Raw genomic sequence first — 15,748 nt, 5'->3', positions numbered from 1 at the left:
GGGCCTCGGCCCATGGAACAACACAATCAGGGCCCAGAAAGTCATTAGGCCCATTGTTCAGCCTCCATTCTTGTAAAGTTTTTTGCGACATAAATGGTGAAAAAAATCTGTGTAAACACTGTTAACTCCGAAACTACAGATTCCAAATGGGATAGAATTGAAAAGGAACTAAAACAATACTCATCTTCTTCTGCTCGCGAACTGATCGACCAGATTTACCCGTCGATATCGTCCAATTCATCGCCGGGAATGACCGGGAAGAACCGGTCTTTGGAAGGCGAGTATTTGTGCCGTCTTCCATCTCAGGCAATGGACTTTTCACTGTCACTATTAGAAATTTGTGAACTCGTGATAGAAATGGTTTTTGGGATTCATGTTTATGAGGTATTGCTGATGCCTACCGCTATTTTCTTTTGGTTCTTCTTCATCTTCTCCACCTCCTGAAGCTTGGTTCGTTTGGCGATTCGAAGGTCGATGATGCTTGGAGGCGGTGGTTTGATCGAGCCGTGCAACTCGACCAAATGGAGGAATTCATTTTTTGTTAAACTTTTCTTTTGAATAAGATCATCAATCACCACATCCATGAGCTTCCTGTTCTGTTGCAAAATCTATAAAATACAAGAAACAAGGAGATTAAAATGTCGCATTATAAGTATGAAGAAATTTTGTATGATTGTTCGTTTGAACTTCCTAGAAAAATTATGGTACCTCTTTTGCACGCTCATAACAAACGTGTAAAATCCGCAAAGCTTCCAAATCAATATCCTGTCAATTCAAGATCCGTCACAGCAAGCTAGACAATGGCAAGGATAACTCAAAAATTCATTCCCGGCGTTTGCCAACCTAGTTTACTTCCAGATGTAAAATGAACCAAGATGCAAACTCTTACTCGTCTGAAAAGGAGAATGGTGAGCCAAATAGGAGCGGAGCAAAAACGGAAGGAGAGGGCACATGGCTCCATTTTTTAAATATAAAAAGGTAAGAAAGGTAAGATTTTAAAGTTTTCTCTCACCAGTCTTCTAAAGTTTCAGAAACTGAAAGATTTGATCAAAAAGAAAAAGAAAAGAAAAGTTACTATAACCGCCCGAACCCACTGATAACAGAATATTGTCCTCTTTGGGCTTTTCCTTTCAGGCTTTTTCACAAGGTTTTTTAAAATATGTCGGCTAGAGAAAGGTTTCCACACCCTTATAAAGAATGTTTCGTTCTCTTTCCCAACCGATGTGGGACGAGTCCACCCCCGTTGGAGCCCAGCGTCCTTGCTGGCACTCGTTCTCCTCTCTAATTAATGTGGGATCTCACACTTACCCGGTAAAAAAAATTAATAAAAAAAACTCGACCCTACCCCTCAGGCCAAAGATGGCGAGAATTTTCAGAACAGTGGGATTTTTGGATGAAGAAAAGGAAGGTGTTACAAGTCACTAACGTTACACATGGCACAAACCACAAACGGTGTGCATCCGTGTGTTTTTCAGTATGCTCTTCTTTTTCTCCTTTTCAGATATATAATCCTGTATTTACACTATAACTATGGACAAATAATTATAGTAAAAGAGGTAAACCATACATTGATTCGATCTGCAACCCAAAAGTTTGACACTCCATAATGTTTCTCGGAAAGGCCTCCAAGAACAAAGGTTCTAGCAGCTGATCTGGCATTGTCTGCTGTTTCAACCCAGATTGTACTCAACTGTAATGCCGAAAAAGATTGCACCACATTTAGACCAGACAATTCTAGAAAAGAAACTACAAGAAAGTGGACGTGGAGATTTGGAAAAGAACATGAGAAGATCTTCCAAATGAGGAATGCAGCAAGTTCACTGTTCAGCATATTATTCATTATTATCCTGAATATTCCACTACAATGAAATGACACTAAAATTCTTATACATGATACCCTAACAATAATTATCCCTGCGGAAAAATAAGCAGGACAAAAACAATGTAAAAAGGAAGATTTTGGGTAAACTTTACAATTATTAGCTTCTGTTTTCTCCTTCAATTGACATCTCACATTAAAATCCAAATTTAGCATGTTTAGAAGACATCTAACCTATTATAATTAGACAAGCATCCTACCTGGTCTTCCCCATACCAAAGCTCATCTGCTGCACGTGGTGCTAGTTGAACAGTTATATGGTCCAAGAGGGACTGGCGGCTGCATGAAATCATATGCATGAGCATGAGTAATAAATACAAAAAACAAATCAAGAAAGATTGTGCTATGCATTGTGAATAGAGAACTAATGTGGAAAATGAACTAATATGAAATATTAAAAAAACATTCCAGGTTTGGGAAACTATTTGAACTGAAACCCGCAGTAGAAAATCATAATAATTATGCAGACTACAACTCATGAGAATGCAACACCCCCTCGAGGACCTCTTACATGATCACAATAAGCTCATTGGTCCTCTCGACAGTGTTTGAAACAGGCGAGAGAAAGAGTTAGAATGGCTAAAACAGAACTAGAAATAGAAATACACCATACGTGAGCATGCCTTCATTGAACCTCATGGCATCCATTTTCATCCGAACATAACCCAATTCCCTACCAGCTCGAGGTGCAATAGTGACCTGCAGCAGATATAGTCATATCCATATTGTAAATATATTGCAGGTATCAAGTGCAGAAAAACGGCATCTATATTTCAGTATAATGGCATAAAAGTAAGCAAAAAAAATCAAGATGAGGAGTTCTTAATAAAATTATCATATTTCCGAAACATTCTACTCCAGACATGTGGTTTTTTGTGTTGTTGGTACATACTGACAAGTCCTGGAAATTTTGTGCCAATGAGGACTCAAAAGTAAGTTATTCAATAAGAGATCACAAAAGAACCCCGATTATTGAGTTCAACCACTCCACGAATATAGAACGTAAAGACGGTGGATAATTCTACTGCATGAGAAAAAAAATTCAGAAAGGGAAATGGAAAGTTGATGACTAAGAGACCAGAGACCATACAAATTCAATATTTTTTAGGTCAGGGAAGTTCATAGCAACAACAGCCATTGCTGCCTCATTAAGGGCCACTTGCTTCCACGTCTCTAGGCTTCTTTCCTTCTTATCCAACATTCCCCTTTCTTCTATTTGAGCAGCTTGCAATAAATCATCAGTTGTAATCTGCACAAATCAGAGAATTACTTCCTAAAAATAGGGCAATCTATTGCATGGTCGAATTAAAAATATTTCGATCAGAAGCCTAAAGTCACAAAAGAAGGGAAAAGAAAAATTAATAATATGAACGATAACTAGAAAAAGACTAGTATTTTGTTAGCAATATGGGAGAGAAATATTAAAGATATATGCAGGAGGGTATTAGAAGCGTACATTTGTCGTTGGTGAAGAGTTGGTTAGTGAAAGGTGGGTCGTAAATCGAATGTGTTAGGGGCGTTTGGAGGTAGGTAGAGTTTGGAGAGTAGTTTTTGAAGGAACCAAGCTTCTCAAAGTGCTTGGATATTGTAATTTTCCTTTCTTACTTGATTTCCTGTCCATTTCTATTGTAATTTCTTACTCCTATAACCGAGGAAGACTGCATTTGATGGTCAGAAATATGTTTCCATACTTATAGTGGGTGATAACCAAAACAAAGCAACTATGCAAACTCGAAACTGCGTTCAGGAAAAAGTATTAAACTTCGTAGGGGGATTACATACATTTGAACTGAAAGTACTATCCCAAAAGTGAAACACTACCAGATTCTCAATGATCTGAATTTGATGAAATCTTTGCATTTCGTTCTCAGTAAATGACAAAAGTAACATGCTATTAGTCCAGGTAGCAAAGTACCTCGGTTCTGCCATCACGGATCATATTTAAAGCAGCGACTTCAACTATGTTTGCTAGTTCTGCACCAACCATTCCATCTGTACGATCAGAAGCCTAAAGTCACAAAAGAAGGGAAAAGAAAAAATAATAATATGAATCGATAACCAGAAAAATACTAGTATTTTGTTAGCAATATGGGAGATAAATATTAAAGATATATGCAGGAGGGTATTAGACGCGTATATTTGCATTGGTGAAGGTCGTAAATAGAATGTGTTAGGGGCGTTTGGAGAGTAGTTTTTGAAGAAACCCAAGCTTCTCAAGACTGCATTTCATGGTGATAACCAAAACAAAGCAACCATGCAAACTCAAGACTGCGTTCAGTAAAAAATATTGAACTTCGTAGGGGTATTACACATCTTTGAACCGAAAGTACTATCCCAAAAGTGAAACACTATCAGATTCTCAATGATCTGAATATGATGAAACCTTTGCATTTCGTTTTCAGTAAATGATAAAAGTAGCATGCTATTAGTCCAGGTAGCATAGTACCTCGGTTCTGCCATCACGGATCATATTTAAAGCAGCGACCTCAACTATGTTTGCTAGTTCTGCACCAACCATTCCATCTGTCATACTAGCAACAGCCATGTAATCAAGATCATTAGCCATAGGTTTCTTCCGTGCATGAACCTATAATCACGGAAGAGAAAAGAAACATATGAGTCTTGGAACCTCAAAGAACGTTGATAGTACATTTACATATCATCAAGGCAGTGTGGAATCAGAGAAACAGCAACACTAGGAAAAATGATAATTATATTACCTTGAGAATTTCCAAACGACCAATAAGTCCAGGCTTAGGAATATAAATCTTTCGATCAAATCGTCCAGGTCTCACTAGTGCTGGATCAAGAATATCTGGTCTATTAGTGGAAGCAATGGTAATCACTTCGCCCCTGCCTTCAAATCCATCCAAGCAGACAAGAAGCTGCAATGCATAAAGCAACAACAACATGGACCATTGAGTACGAAGCAGGACTTTACAATTCACAGTAGCAGGATTGATAATTATAGCCCAGAAACCTGATTAAGAGTAGCATCACGTTCTTGCCCTCCAGAACCTTTTATCAAACCACGTTCCCTTCCAACAGCATCTAGCTCGTCAATGAAAACAACTGATGGAGCCTATCATGACCAACATAATATTGAAATTAATGTTAATATGACAGAATATGTTTATAAATTATACCATGTGTATTGAGAAACTTAGAGGATCAAGAAAGTGGACAAAAATTATAGGTATAGAAATAAGAAGTGGAGATATTAAACAGGATAAGAGTTGGAACAGAGAAATCATATATTACATTAACCAAACACCACCAAGAGGAGTATCAACCAGAGATCAGTGGACAGTCTTGAGTGTTCAAATAATGGAGATGAACAAAGTAAATAATGAATTAAGAAATTGAGCAAATGAGGACAGACATACATTCTCCCTAGCTTCTTGGTAGAGGGCTCGAACACGAGAAGCACCAACCCCGACATATATTTCCACAAATTGAGAAGCGGATATGGAGAAAAAGTTAACGCCTGCCTCACCAGCAACTGCTTTTGCTAGTAAAGTTTTCCCGACTCCAGGAGGACCGCAAAGCAGTATACCACCTGATTCATAAACACTTAAGCCTTGAAGTATTTTGATGAAACAGTTTCAATTACTTTGTGTTTCCGTTTGAAGCAGGAAATTACTCATACATAGCTTAATCGACATAGAACCGAAAGAATTCTCGTTCGTAGTTCAAACAAACCATTAAGAAAAAGAAATGTTTTAGTATTATGATGAAGAATAAACACTTAAGGCTTGAAGTATTATGATGGAACAGTTTCAATTACTTTGTGTTTCCATTTGAAGCAGGAAGTTACTCATACATAGCTTAATCAACATAGAACCCAATGAATTCTCGTTTGCAGTTCAAACAAACCATTAAGAAAAAGAAATGTTCATCCACCAAAAGTAAATTCTGACCTGGGATCTTTACACCCCTTCTCCTGTACATCTCTCCATGTGTGAAAAACTTCACAATTTCCTCAAGCTCGAGCCTTATTTTCCCAAGCCCAGCGACATCCTCAAACTTCACATTCATCCCTCTCTCAAGATACTGAGGCGTCCTCTTTCCATGAGACCGACGAACTCGAGCACCCGACTTCATAAATTGCGCAGCCATCTTCAAGTAAGGATTTTGTTCACCTTTTCCTGGCTCAACATCATCATCCTCACCCTCAAGACCTTCCATCTCCCTCTCTAAATCCCGCATTTTCTTCCTCTCCTCTGCTTCAGCCTTTTCAATCTTCAATCGATCCTCATAATCCTTCTTTTGTCTCCTATAGCTCAACACCACAGTTTGATAAAAAATCACAAAAAATAAAAAACCAAGGGCTGATACCACATTTGGATCCCGGGCTAAATCTGCCCAGAAATTTGCCATGCGTTGGTAGTTAATTCTAGCTTCATTTAATGATTGCTCCCGCTTCTTTCTGCTTGCTTCTCTCCTAATCCTCAGATCCTCTTCTTTCTTCTGCATCTTCACTGTCTTTTCTATCATCTCGCTTTCCTGCCTCATTTTCTCCAATGCAGCAGTTTTTTCCATCTTGATCTCCTCCCTTATACGCCTAACCTCTGCAGCTCTCTTGGACTCCTTCTTCGGTTTAACGAAGGAATACAAAAACGCCGGTACTCTCGTCAAGAACCCCAAATACGGAGTAGGAACGTCAGGAAGCTTTACAGGAGGCGTATATGCATTAACACAAACAGAATCGATCCCCAGCTCATCCCACAGCACCCAAAACCTTCCATTACTCTCCACAGACGGCAACACCGTCCTCAACACCCTGGAATCCTCCAGGACCACCATTACTGGTTCCGGCCTCAGCCTCAAAAATCCATTAGGAACTTTGATCACATGCTTAACTTTCCCCTCCCTTTTCAAATCCAGGAGTTCAGTATAGGGAATTCGGTTGGAAACAGATGGAAGTCCTTGCGACCACGAAAGCAGCTCCTGAGGAGAAAGAGCGTCACCTTTTTTGGTGGAAGATTTCTTAGCACCACGTCTTCGTTCCTTCACTTCTTTGGAGGCGGTAGCAGCGAGGGCGTTGGACGTATGAAGAGAGGTTGAAACTACAGTGAGAGTTACAGAGAGTTTGAGCAAATTCAGCTTATTCTTCTTGGAATCGTTATCTTCGTCGCTTTGAGAATTGGACGGAGATGAAATTTGAGCCGATACCGAGGGATATGGGCGACGCCATGATCGTTGCTTGAGGATCCGGAGTCTGGAATTGGGAAATGGAGAAGACGAATAAATTGAGGAAGAAAAGGTGTGAAATCGTTCGCAGGCCATCGATTGCGTTCAGCGGGGGAAATCGATGGAAGTGAAAACCTAAGAGAAAGCTACATTGATCGAAGGGAAGGGCGGGAAGGAAGTGGAATTGAGGCTGCTCCGGTTCCTTGCTTGCCGATTGCTCTGGTCTGCTCTGGATAATCCAGGACGATGGAAGGGTTTTTCCAAGGACCCATTAAAAAAATTAATAATAATAATAATAACAGGTAGAAAATTAATAGTTAATTACGCTTATTTTAACTTTTTCTTTTAAATTTCTATTTATTTGAACTCTTTGTTTGTATTTAATTCTAAATTTTGTGTCTTTTTATTATATCTTAATTCAACAAATTTAAATCTTAGTCTTTTTTTTTTTTTTTATTATATCTTAATTCAACAAATTTAAATCTTAGTCTTTTTTTATTTATTTATTATATCTTAATTCAACAAATTTAAATCTTAGTCTTTTTTTATTTATTTATTATATCTTAATTCAACAAATTTAAATCTTAGTCTTTTTTTATTTATTTATTATATCTTAATTCAACAAATTTAAATCTTAGTCTTTTTTTATTTATTTATTATATCTTAATTCAACAAATTTAAATCTTAGTCTTTTTTTATTTATTTATTATATCTTAATTCAACAAATTTAAATCTTAGTCTTTTTTTATTTATTTATTATATCTTAATTCAACAAATTTAAATCTTAGTCTTTTTTTATTTATTTATTATATCTTAATTCAACAAATTTAAATCTTATTCTAAATGTTCAAATCTTTATTAAAAATAATTCATTCTTTCATTAATGAATTATGAAAATTATGAGAACTTTTAATTTTTATCTTCGCATAAACTTGAAAAATAATTATAAATTACAAATTGAGACCGTAAATTTTTTAATTTATGTATATTTAATTTTAAAATTTTAAAAAATACCTAATAAATCCTCAAATTAGGTTTCCACACTTTTAAATTTAATTTCCCATGTAAGAAATCCATGAAATACTCAAATTTTAAAGAAAATTATTAATTTATTGAAAATAAATTAAAATTATGTGTCTAATAAAACCCTAATTTTAATTTTGTGTAAAAAATAATCAATTTTATGGAGGGAACAAACACACTAAAGGGTAATTTGAATCATTCTTATCAGATTCCATTAACATGTTTTTCTTAAAAATAAAAATTAAACAGGAAAAACATAGAATGAAACAGGCAAAAACATATATCACGCCAAGTCAATGTGTGTAAGCTCTCAAATTTGTAGGAATTTCTTGCCATGGAAAATCTATACGCCCACAGGAGAAGGAGCTACCTAACTTAGACTCCAAACATCAAATCCATGACCTTAGACACTAATGATTTGGATGGTGAAGCAATGGTGGTACCTCCTGACTGCCGTGCATAACTGTTACCATTTTGGAAGTTGTAGGGTCGCACAGGCCCTCCTCTCGTTGCGAGTTCTGCGGTTCGAGAAGATACCGGTGGGAGAACCATGAATCCTGGATTGTTTAACTTTTCATCTAGTGTCTGCCGGTCTATTGGATCCACAGGTTTCACACCAACAATTAGCATCCCATTAATTTGAATGCCATTCTTGCTGAGAGCCTTGTGGGCACCAGATCGGTTCTGCACCAGCAACAAATTCGTAAGGCAAATAGTTTTTCTAAGAGGTTGAATATAGCATCTTCCTGTTCATATATGGATATCATTTCAATCGTATATGCTTAATATAACATACATCAAATGTTATGTGTCGACTTTATGAGATTAATATTCAAACAAAACACTCTGCAACTGCCAATTAAATTTTAAACCTAATTAGCCAACTTGAGAGCTCAACTAGTCAAGGCATCGAGGTTCGTATCCTCATCCCCGTATTGTTAAACTAAAAAATAATGAGAATCTTAAAACCTGATAATAATCTTTACTAGCAGAATACATTTTGCATGTTTATTCCCAAATAACACATTAACTAGAATAGTCTAAAAGGAAAAATAAAAAAAAACATCAAACTGAGAAAACCATAGTCAAATAAAGCAGAGAAACAGAGGTAGATTGGTACCTTATAAAGAATGTGCATCCAATTAGCATCTCTTGGACCCGGAACGTGTTTCAAGATCTCACCGCACTTTTCAAATTCCCTCAAAACTAGATTTGTATCAGCAGGTGAGAATCTGAAGAAAGAGGGCACAAAATTATACAAGTAACATTTGAAATCAATTGATGCATTGCCTCATATCAAATAGTAAATCTTAACAATCTATCTTGCTTATGTCAAAATCAGCATAACTGCAATTGCTTACAGCAGCATTGCCACTGAGGTAAATATAAAACAACTAGGGTACTTCATTACCTGTCAATATTCATTTCAACAAAAAAGAAGCCAATGTAAAAGGACAGGCTTACAACACTTCCAAATTGAATATGTTTAATGTCAAAGTGATTATTAATTGAAGCAATGTTCAAAACATTAACATGTTCTCACGTGCAGGAGTAAAGTGTGTAAGAGAGAGATGCATCCAGTAGAACTAAACCCAATTTGATCATCTGCTTCGTTAGTTAGAAAATTCCAAGATGGCCCAAAAGAAAAATGTACGACTGTTTGGCATGCAGATAAAGAATCCGTGATCAATAACACATTACAACTCAAAGGCGGTAAATGAATCATTGAAATTCAACCCACTACAAAGATCTCAGCTAACAATGATGAATGAAAGGGGGAAAGGGAATAGAGAACTCACCCATAGACAGTAACCCATTCCTCCTCGTTGAGTTTTCCTGCAGGCAAGCAATTCCTCTGCACCTCCGGTCTGGCAACTTCCCTTGGGGTTTGAAGTGTGATCAATGCACCTGGTTGAATCACACCTTCAACTGGTGAACTTTTTCCCTTATCTTCCTGCTCGCTGCCACCACCTTTTGGTGTTGACCACCAACTAAAGCCAGCTGATGCCTGCCGGCTTTGTTGGCCACTAATTGGTGTGTGTGAAGTGCTGGCATTTGACTTGCTTTTCATCGGCGAAGAGAAGTCGTGACTTTGGATAGGGGTCATCGGGTCTGATTTAACTTCTGGTGAAACAGGATAATCAGGAATCCCAGATTCAGGAGAAAAATCAGAGCCCGAACGGTCTTCCAATGTAAAAACCGGAGGAGGGGGTAGATCTGAGTTTCCAAAATTCTCCCGCCATAAAGCAGAAACAGCAGCTGCCTGGCCTGGAGTTGAAAATTTCCCTCTGCGCGTCGAAACAGGAGATGCTAAATCTTGGTAGAACAACGACTGCCTCCCAGAATTGGAAGTTCTATGCACAGTGGTGTTCATGACTTAGAAGAGAGAGATATCTCAACTGCATACGAACATATAATCAGTTTTACCTCGAACAAAATAGATTTGAGAAATGAACGTTAAATTCAAACTAAACCGCTAAGCAATCTCTGTACAGAGTAGACCATCACATGGTGTAATAAAATCTCCAAGGTCACAGACGAGTAAATTCAATTAAAGAACTAGCAGATGCAGTGGGGAACCTAGGTTCCATAACGAACTCCACTAACACGATTCTGAGGAAGCAGTCTAGAACTTCAAAATAAATATAGAAACGATTCTGAGAAAGCTCATAAGAATAAAGCTCGAAAAAAAAAACCCCAGATTAGCCATTTCGAAAAATTTACAGCCTTGATCTACGTTCATCCGCTGGGAAAACGCGGGAAATATCAACTCAACCAAGCTAAGCTTCCGAAAATTCTCAGAAATCAAACAAGTAGAACTTCAAATTCACAAAATATCATTCCATTCATCCGTCGTGATTCTCTCAAAAATACAAATAACACAATAGTGCAATTCCAGTCTACGAAGTTCAGAAGGGAAAACGCAATGAGAAAATGGATGAGAGATTGGGATAATCACCTTCAGAAACTGCTCGAGCTCTGCTTCTAACTGATCGATTGGATTGGAGAATTTGAGATGCGAGGGGCCTTGGGAATTTGATTTTCAATTCGGGATTTTTCCCTCCCGAAAGTATTTTAGAATGAAACGCCCAAATCGAACGAAAAGACGTAAGAAAGTTTGAAACCCTAATCCTCAGACTTCGTCCAGTGGGCAATACGGTTTGGCGGTGCGATTTGGAGTGGACATTTCAAATTAAAATTTCTCATTTATTTATATATATATATTCAATTTTTAATTTTTTTTTTTTCCTAAACTATATAAAATACCCCAACTTAAAAAATATACGAAACTATTATTATTTTATTTTAAAAATACCCTCAACGAACAGGTACATCTACGATGATCTCTCCTTTGAAGATGAGAAAGTTTGTTAATGTAACGACCTAGATCCACCGCTAGCAGATATTGTTCTCTTTAGAATTTCTCTTTCGAGATTCCCCTCAAGACTTTAAAACGCGTCTTGATGTCCTACATTGGTTGGGGAGGAGAACAAACCACTGTTTACAAGGGTGTGGAAACCTTCCGCTAGCACACCCGTTTTAAAGCCTTGAGGGGAAGCCCGAAAGGACAATATCTGCTAGCGGTGGATTTGGGTCGTTATAGTTAATTACGTGGTCTCACTACATCTATCTAAACTTTTGGGGAAGTTTCAAAATTTCGAGTAGTTCTCTCACTCAGCATAGACTCAATCGAGGTATAGAAGTTATTCTCCGGATTTCTAGCGTCCCGGATAGTCGTAAAAAAAAAAATAATAATAAAATAATAATAATAATAATAATAATTGAAAAATAATATGTCTAAATTAATTAAATTATATTGAAAGTATTTTAGAATGAAACGCCCAAATCGAACGAAAAGACGTAAGAAAGTTCGAAACCCTAATCCTCAAACTTCGTCCAGTGGGCAATACGGTTTGGCGGTGCGATTTGGAGTGGACATTTCAAATTAAAATTTCTCATTTATTTATATATATATATATAATTTTTAATTTTTTTTTCCCTAAACTGTATAAAATACCTTTCCAACTTCAAAAGTATACTGAACTATTATTATTTTATTTCAAAAATACCCTCAACGAACAGGTACATCCATGATGATCTCTCCTTTGAAGATGAGAAAGTTTGTTAATGTAACGACCCAGATCCACCGCTAGCAGATATTGTCCTTTTTAGGCTTTCTCTTTCGAGATTCCCCTCAAAGCTTTAAAACGCGTCTTGATGTCCTACATTGGTTGGGGAGGAGAACAAACCACCATTTACAAGGTGTGTGGAAACCTTCCGCTAGCACACCCGTTTTAAAGCCTTGAGGGGAAGTCCGAAAGGACAGTATCTGCTAGCAGTGGATCTGGGTCGTTATAGTTAATTACGTGGTCTCACTACAGCTATCTAAACTTTTGGGGAAGTTTCAAAATTTCCGAGTAGTTCTCTCACTCAGTCAATACCTTATTTTTATCACGTCAATTAATTTATTTAAAAAAATATACTTTACATTAATATATTTTTTAATTGAAAAATAATATGTCTAAATTAATTAAATTATATTGGGAGAGCTCATAATTATTAATTTCAGCTTACATAAATGATAGTCCCCAAAGCATCTAATCTAAAATGGAGCTGAAAGGGGTTCCTTAAGCAGCTGCAATTGATTTGGGGATTCAATAGAAATGTAAGAGCATTGGCATCTTCCTCTTTCTTCTTTATAATCCCCCACAAACGGCGGTGCCGGAGGCCCCGCCGCCGACGACAACGGCGATGACAATGGCGGCAACAATGGCAACTCTCCTCTTTCAATCATATGGTTCATCGGTTTGAGTCGTTCTACGATCTGTACACTCGTATCCGTTAGAACAAATCATTTTAATATTTTTAATTTTAAACTTTTAAATAGATTCTTAAAAATGATTAATTTTTACATATTTCAAAAATATCCACTATTAAACATAAAATTAAAATAATATTTATTAACATTTAGAATTAAATAAAATTCTCTTAGAACTAAATATATAATTTAACCTATTGACTAAATTAATAAAAATTATTTTGAATTTTACCTAAAAAAAAATTCATAAAATACCCTTAAACTTTAATAAAATCTAAAAAAAATACTCCTGAGCTTTTTTAAAAAATTTAAAAACACCTAATTTTAGATCGAAATATTTAATATTTTGTTTAAAAAATGCCCTTCAACATTTAAAAAAAATTAAAATATTATTTTAATTTTAAGAATATTTAAAAAATATATGAATTTTTTTCGATTCAAACCTTATTATTAAATTTTTGTCGATCCAAACGTTATTATTAATTTTTTTTGTCGATTCAAACCATATATTGAGCTAACATTAATAATATTTTGTCGATTCAAATTTTATTATTAAATTTTTTAAAAATTTAAAAAGTAATAAAGTACAAAGTTCAACGGTATTTTTATTAATCTAGCTTAAGTTCTTGAAAAACCATACGATCCTTCGATCATTATATTTCCCCACGATTTTGTCGGGAACATCAATATCATTTGATTTTAACAACAATAAACGAATTATTAGATGAATTGTAAAGAAAAACATACATCAATCAATAGAAGAGAAGCTTCAGTGGGTTCCAGTTTCTGAACAACATCAGCAGCAACTTCCTGCAGAACAATCAGAATCCATTAAAACAAAGCTTCAAAAGGGTATGGATTTCAAAGGGTTTTTGGCTGACCCTAGCTTGGTGGAGTTGGCCTTGGTTCAAGGTTCTGGGCTCCATTTCAATGGAGCAACGAGCATTAGGCTTAGCCATAGGCTAAAGATGAGTAGCTAGAAACTCTGCAACAGCGCCCACAACAGCAGCAGCCCATTAATATTGCTGTAGCTTTACAGCGCTTTGTTGGTTGCAGCGGGTAACCAAATTTATAGCCAAATTGGGTGTCTTTTTGGGCAAATTTTCACGGGCTGTTTTGACTTAATGGAGCTTGGAAATCTTGAGGCTGTTAACAAAAGTAAGCCCAACTCTGTTCAGTCATTTCTCGTGGAGCTCAACCAATGCTTTAAATTATTGGTCACATTTCCTCAAACCCTAAAGGGTTTACATGAAAGTGACTCACAAATAACACTAATCTTTTATGGCTTGGCTAAGTCTTGGTTGAAAGCTTAGTGTTTTAAAAAAGTGAAAGGATTATGTTGTATGTTTAATATTGTGATGTCCCACATTGGTTCGGGAGGAGAACAAAACATCATTTATAAGGGTGTGAAAACCTTCCCCTGCCAGATGCATTTTAAAGCCTTAAGAGGGAGCCTGATAGGGAAAGCCTAAATAGGACTAGCGGTGGATCTGGGTCATTACAAAGGGACGATGTGTCAGCCTTTTTGCCCTTCTCCGAAGGGGGTAAACACGAGGCAGTGTGCCAGTAAGAACGCTGGGCCCAAAGGGGTGGATTTGGTGGGGTCCCACATCTCTTGGATAAAGGAACGAGTGGCAACGTTGGGCCTTGAAGGGGGTGTGCCACATCTCTTGGATAAAGGAACGAGTGGCAGCGAGGACGCTGGGCCTTGAAGGGGGTGTGCCAGTAAGGACGCTGGGCCAAAAGGGGTGGATTTGGTGGTGGGGTCCCACATCTCTTGGATAAAGGAACGAGTGGCAGCGAGGACGCTGGGCCCAAAAGGGGGTAGATTTGGTGGGTGGGAGTCCCACATCTCTTAGATAAAAGAACGAGTGTCAGCGAGAATGCTGGACCCAAATGGGGTGGATTGTGATGTCCCACATTGGTTGGGGAGTAGAACATTATCGCTCTTCCCCGAAGGGAGTAGATACGAGGCAGAGGGTGGATTGTGATGTCCCACATTGGTTGGGGAGTAGAACATTCTCGCTCTTCCCCGAAGGGGGTAGATACGAGGCAGTGTGTCAGTAAGGATACTGGCCCCAAAGGGGTGAATTTGGTGGGTACCACATCTCTTGGATAAAGGAACGAGTGTCATCGAGAGCCCTGAACTCCGAAAGGTTAAATAATGTATTTTAAAACTTTTTACCTACATATTGATTAATTATTATAATTATTGAAATGACCGTTGAGGTTACAAATTTTATTTTGAGGGATACAGTCAATATTACCGTGGTATTGGAAAATATAGTAAAAAAAATGATTTAAGAATGTATTTTACCCTATAATTAATTAATTTATTATTATTATTATTTTTGTAAATTCTGAGTTTAAAAATGATAAATACGGTAGATGTGGACCAAACTTTTTGGGGGTGATAGGAAATGGATCGGACAGGCCCAAGCCCACAAAACGCTCAATATGAACTGTGGGTCCAATTTAGTCCAATAACTTTTTCATTGTCGACTTAGATTAGAATAGTCGTTGAATTTCACGTTCTTCCTCTCGCTTTCAAAAACGAAGATTTAAAAAAGTCATATTGATTGGTGCTCTCTCCGGACTTACGAAAAACATAATGAAAAAAAAAACACAAATAAGATACGTTGTTAGGTGTTTTGTTTTATTTTCATATTGAAGTAGATTATAAACCTGTGCTCGATAGATATTTGTCCATATAGTGATATTGAATCTATGGATTCTCGATAAGAAATGAGCTAAAGTTGTCCTCCCAGACCGCTTAAATCCCATGAGTGAATAGAAACTTAGATCTATATTGGATCTCACAGTAATCGACTAAT

The 15,748-nt window shown here is 36.9% G+C and overlaps 3 protein-coding genes across 5 annotated transcripts; all 3 read right to left on the bottom strand.

Annotated features, from left to right (window-relative positions):
* Positions 1-67: 67 nt before the first annotated feature.
* On the bottom strand, positions 68-7,346 carry LOC111806935 (probable inactive ATP-dependent zinc metalloprotease FTSHI 2, chloroplastic). 3 transcript variants are annotated; one of them, XM_023692475.1, is made up of 12 exons: positions 5,800-7,346; positions 5,266-5,438; positions 4,860-4,961; positions 4,600-4,764; positions 4,326-4,466; positions 2,970-3,128; positions 2,493-2,578; positions 2,080-2,158; positions 1,568-1,690; positions 709-765; positions 402-608; positions 68-327 (listed from the first exon to the last, which is right to left on the bottom strand). In XM_023692475.1, exons 1-12 carry the CDS (start codon positions 7,166-7,168, stop codon positions 325-327), a joined length of 2,664 nt encoding a protein of 887 aa, XP_023548243.1. In that variant the 5' UTR covers positions 7,169-7,346; the 3' UTR covers positions 68-324. The 3 variants fall into 3 exon arrangements, with proteins under 3 accessions (XP_023548243.1, XP_023548242.1, XP_023548241.1); XM_023692474.1 differs by adding an exon at positions 3,795-3,863 and having other exon boundaries at positions 68-608; positions 4,395-4,466; XM_023692473.1 differs by having other exon boundaries at positions 68-608.
* Positions 7,347-8,274: 928 nt separating this feature from the next.
* Positions 8,275-11,268, bottom strand: LOC111806457 (nuclear pore complex protein NUP35-like). Its single transcript, XM_023691783.1, has 4 exons — positions 11,055-11,268; positions 9,895-10,494; positions 9,216-9,327; positions 8,275-8,779 (listed from the first exon to the last, which is right to left on the bottom strand). Exons 2-4 carry the CDS (start codon positions 10,467-10,469, stop codon positions 8,471-8,473), a joined length of 996 nt encoding a protein of 331 aa, XP_023547551.1. The 5' UTR covers positions 10,470-10,494; positions 11,055-11,268; the 3' UTR covers positions 8,275-8,470.
* Positions 11,269-12,614: 1,346 nt separating this feature from the next.
* LOC111807614 lies at positions 12,615-13,954 on the bottom strand. The gene is made up of 3 exons (XM_023693413.1): positions 13,796-13,954; positions 13,662-13,724; positions 12,615-12,920 (listed from the first exon to the last, which is right to left on the bottom strand). Exons 1-3 carry the CDS (start codon positions 13,871-13,873, stop codon positions 12,699-12,701), a joined length of 363 nt encoding a protein of 120 aa, XP_023549181.1. The 5' UTR covers positions 13,874-13,954; the 3' UTR covers positions 12,615-12,698.
* Positions 13,955-15,748: the final 1,794 nt, after the last annotated feature.

This window comes from Cucurbita pepo, chromosome LG12, assembly GCF_002806865.2.
Source record: "Cucurbita pepo subsp. pepo cultivar mu-cu-16 chromosome LG12, ASM280686v2, whole genome shotgun sequence".
NCBI lineage: Eukaryota > Viridiplantae > Streptophyta > Magnoliopsida > Cucurbitales > Cucurbitaceae > Cucurbita > Cucurbita pepo.
Note: the sequence above shows the minus strand (reverse complement) of the source record. Positions and strands in the feature narration are given on the sequence as shown.

Bases quoted from the DNA above. Each gene is read 5' to 3' on its own strand.
- LOC111806935 (XM_023692473.1), bottom strand. From the start codon at position 7,168: ATGGCCTGCGAACGATTTCACACCTTTTCTTCCTCAATTTATTCGTCT. The intron at 2,579-2,969 runs GTATGGTCTCTG...TATCTGCTGCAG, and splicing joins ACCTAAAAAATATTGAATTT to GTCACTATTGCACCTCGAGC. The intron at 1,691-2,079 runs GTAGGATGCTTG...TCGGCATTACAG, and splicing joins TTTGGTATGGGGAAGACCAG to TTGAGTACAATCTGGGTTGA.
- LOC111806457 (XM_023691783.1), bottom strand. From the start codon at position 10,469: ATGAACACCACTGTGCATAGAACTTCCAATTCTGGGAGGCAGTCGTTG. The intron at 9,328-9,894 runs GTGAGTTCTCTA...CTCTTTCTTCAG, and splicing joins GAATGGGTTACTGTCTATGG to ATTCTCACCTGCTGATACAA. The intron at 8,780-9,215 runs GTACCAATCTAC...TTGCTGGTGCAG, and splicing joins GGATGCACATTCTTTATAAG to AACCGATCTGGTGCCCACAA.
- LOC111807614 (XM_023693413.1), bottom strand. From the start codon at position 13,873: ATGGCTAAGCCTAATGCTCGTTGCTCCATTGAAATGGAGCCCAGAACC. The intron at 13,725-13,795 runs GTCAGCCAAAAA...ATTGTTCTGCAG, and splicing joins GCCAACTCCACCAAGCTAGG to GAAGTTGCTGCTGATGTTGT. The intron at 12,921-13,661 runs GTATGTTTTTCT...ACGAGTGTACAG, and splicing joins CTTCTCTTCTATTGATTGAT to ATCGTAGAACGACTCAAACC.